This window comes from Sinocyclocheilus grahami, unplaced genomic scaffold, assembly GCF_001515645.1.
Source record: "Sinocyclocheilus grahami isolate Dianchi unplaced genomic scaffold, SAMN03320097.WGS_v1.1 scaffold222.1, whole genome shotgun sequence".
Lineage (NCBI taxonomy): Eukaryota > Metazoa > Chordata > Actinopteri > Cypriniformes > Cyprinidae > Sinocyclocheilus > Sinocyclocheilus grahami.
In genome coordinates, this window is record NW_015505401.1 from 872,035 (window position 1) to 873,421 (window position 1,387).

The 1,387-nt window shown below is 30.2% G+C and overlaps 1 protein-coding gene across 1 annotated transcript in view; it reads left to right on the forward strand.

The window, feature by feature from the left end:
* Positions 1-324: 324 nt before the first annotated feature.
* LOC107596710 (coiled-coil domain-containing protein 12-like) overlaps positions 325-1,387 on the forward strand; it is an 8,843-nt gene continuing 7,780 nt past the window's right edge. Inside the window, exon 1 of the mRNA XM_016287508.1 lies at positions 325-448. Coding sequence (XP_016142994.1) covers positions 365-448 — 84 coding nt within the window. The 5' untranslated portion in view covers positions 325-364. The remainder of the gene's footprint in view (positions 449-1,387) is intronic.

Here is a 1,387-nt window from a genome sequence, read left to right on the forward strand (position 1 = left end):
AACACATCCAGACTACTAACCAGAGTCACAGAGTCAATTATCAAACTCACAAAAATCCGAACTCCTGCATATGACACTATAATCAAATTATCTAAATAGGCCGACCATCATATGCACAGATTAATTTATTATTTATATTTAACTTTTTTATTGTATAGTAAGGAATGTAATATTATAATTATGTTGTCATTATATTATATTCAGTGTATTATAGTATATATATATAAACATTATTTACATATTTTACCGTTAGCTTAATTACGTTCTGTATGATAAGTCATAGTAATCGATGTGTTCGGTGTTCTTCTACCAAGCTCTGAACAGACAGCATAATCGATCCGGCTACCCATGCTTTATTTTCACCATGGAGAAGCCTGTGGGGTCTTTACAAGAGCAAGCTTTAAAAAGAAAAGAAAGATTAAAAGCTCTACGAGACCGGCAACTTCAAGTGAGTGTGATAATGAATGTTATTTCTTTAAGGGGGAATGCGCGCTCACGGGCTAACATGCTTTAGTTAGCGAGTTAGCATAACAGTAAAGCATTGCATTGGTTTATAAGAAAATTAGCATCAGTTGACGTCAAGAAGATGCATTCTAATAATTTTAGCTCTTGACTTTTCCACCATTTATCTTTAAATACATTTATTTTTGTCCAAAGAAGGAAGTTTAGCATTAAAAAAAATATTAGAAGTTACGCCTCAATTGATTTTGTATTTTGTGTTTGAATGATCTTTAAACCAATACGGTTCTTCAGTCATTTGTATTACAAGTTTGATTTGAATAATGAGGAACAAGTCAATTATTATCAGTGGTTACTGGCATGCCACAGATGTTGTTAGAGTTTAACTTAAAACTTGAGAAGTTCTGTTTAACCCTGTTTGAATATTTATTTATTTTTTGTTTGTTTCCTTAAAGGGGTCATATGATGCTTATTATAAGAAAATTAGCATCAGTTGACGTCAAGAAGATGCGTTCTAATAATTTTAGCTCTTGACTTTTTTTTACCATTTATCTTTAAATACATTAATTTTTGTCCAAAGAAGGAAGTTTAGCATTAAAAAAAATATTAGAAGTTACGCCTCAATTGATTTTGTATTTTGTGTTTGAATGATTTTTAAACCAATACGGTTCTTCAATAATTTGTATTACAAGTTTGATTTGAATAATGAGGAACAAGTCAATTATTATCAGTGGTTACTGGCATGCCACAGATGTTGCTAGAGTTTAACTTAAAACTTGAGAAGTTCTGTTTAACCCTGTTTGAATATTTATTTATTTTTTGTTTGTTTCCTTAAAGGGGTCATATGATGCTTTTTTTAAAGATCATTATTTTGTGTATTTGGTGTAACAGAATATGTTGACATGCTTTAATGTTCAAAAAACACATT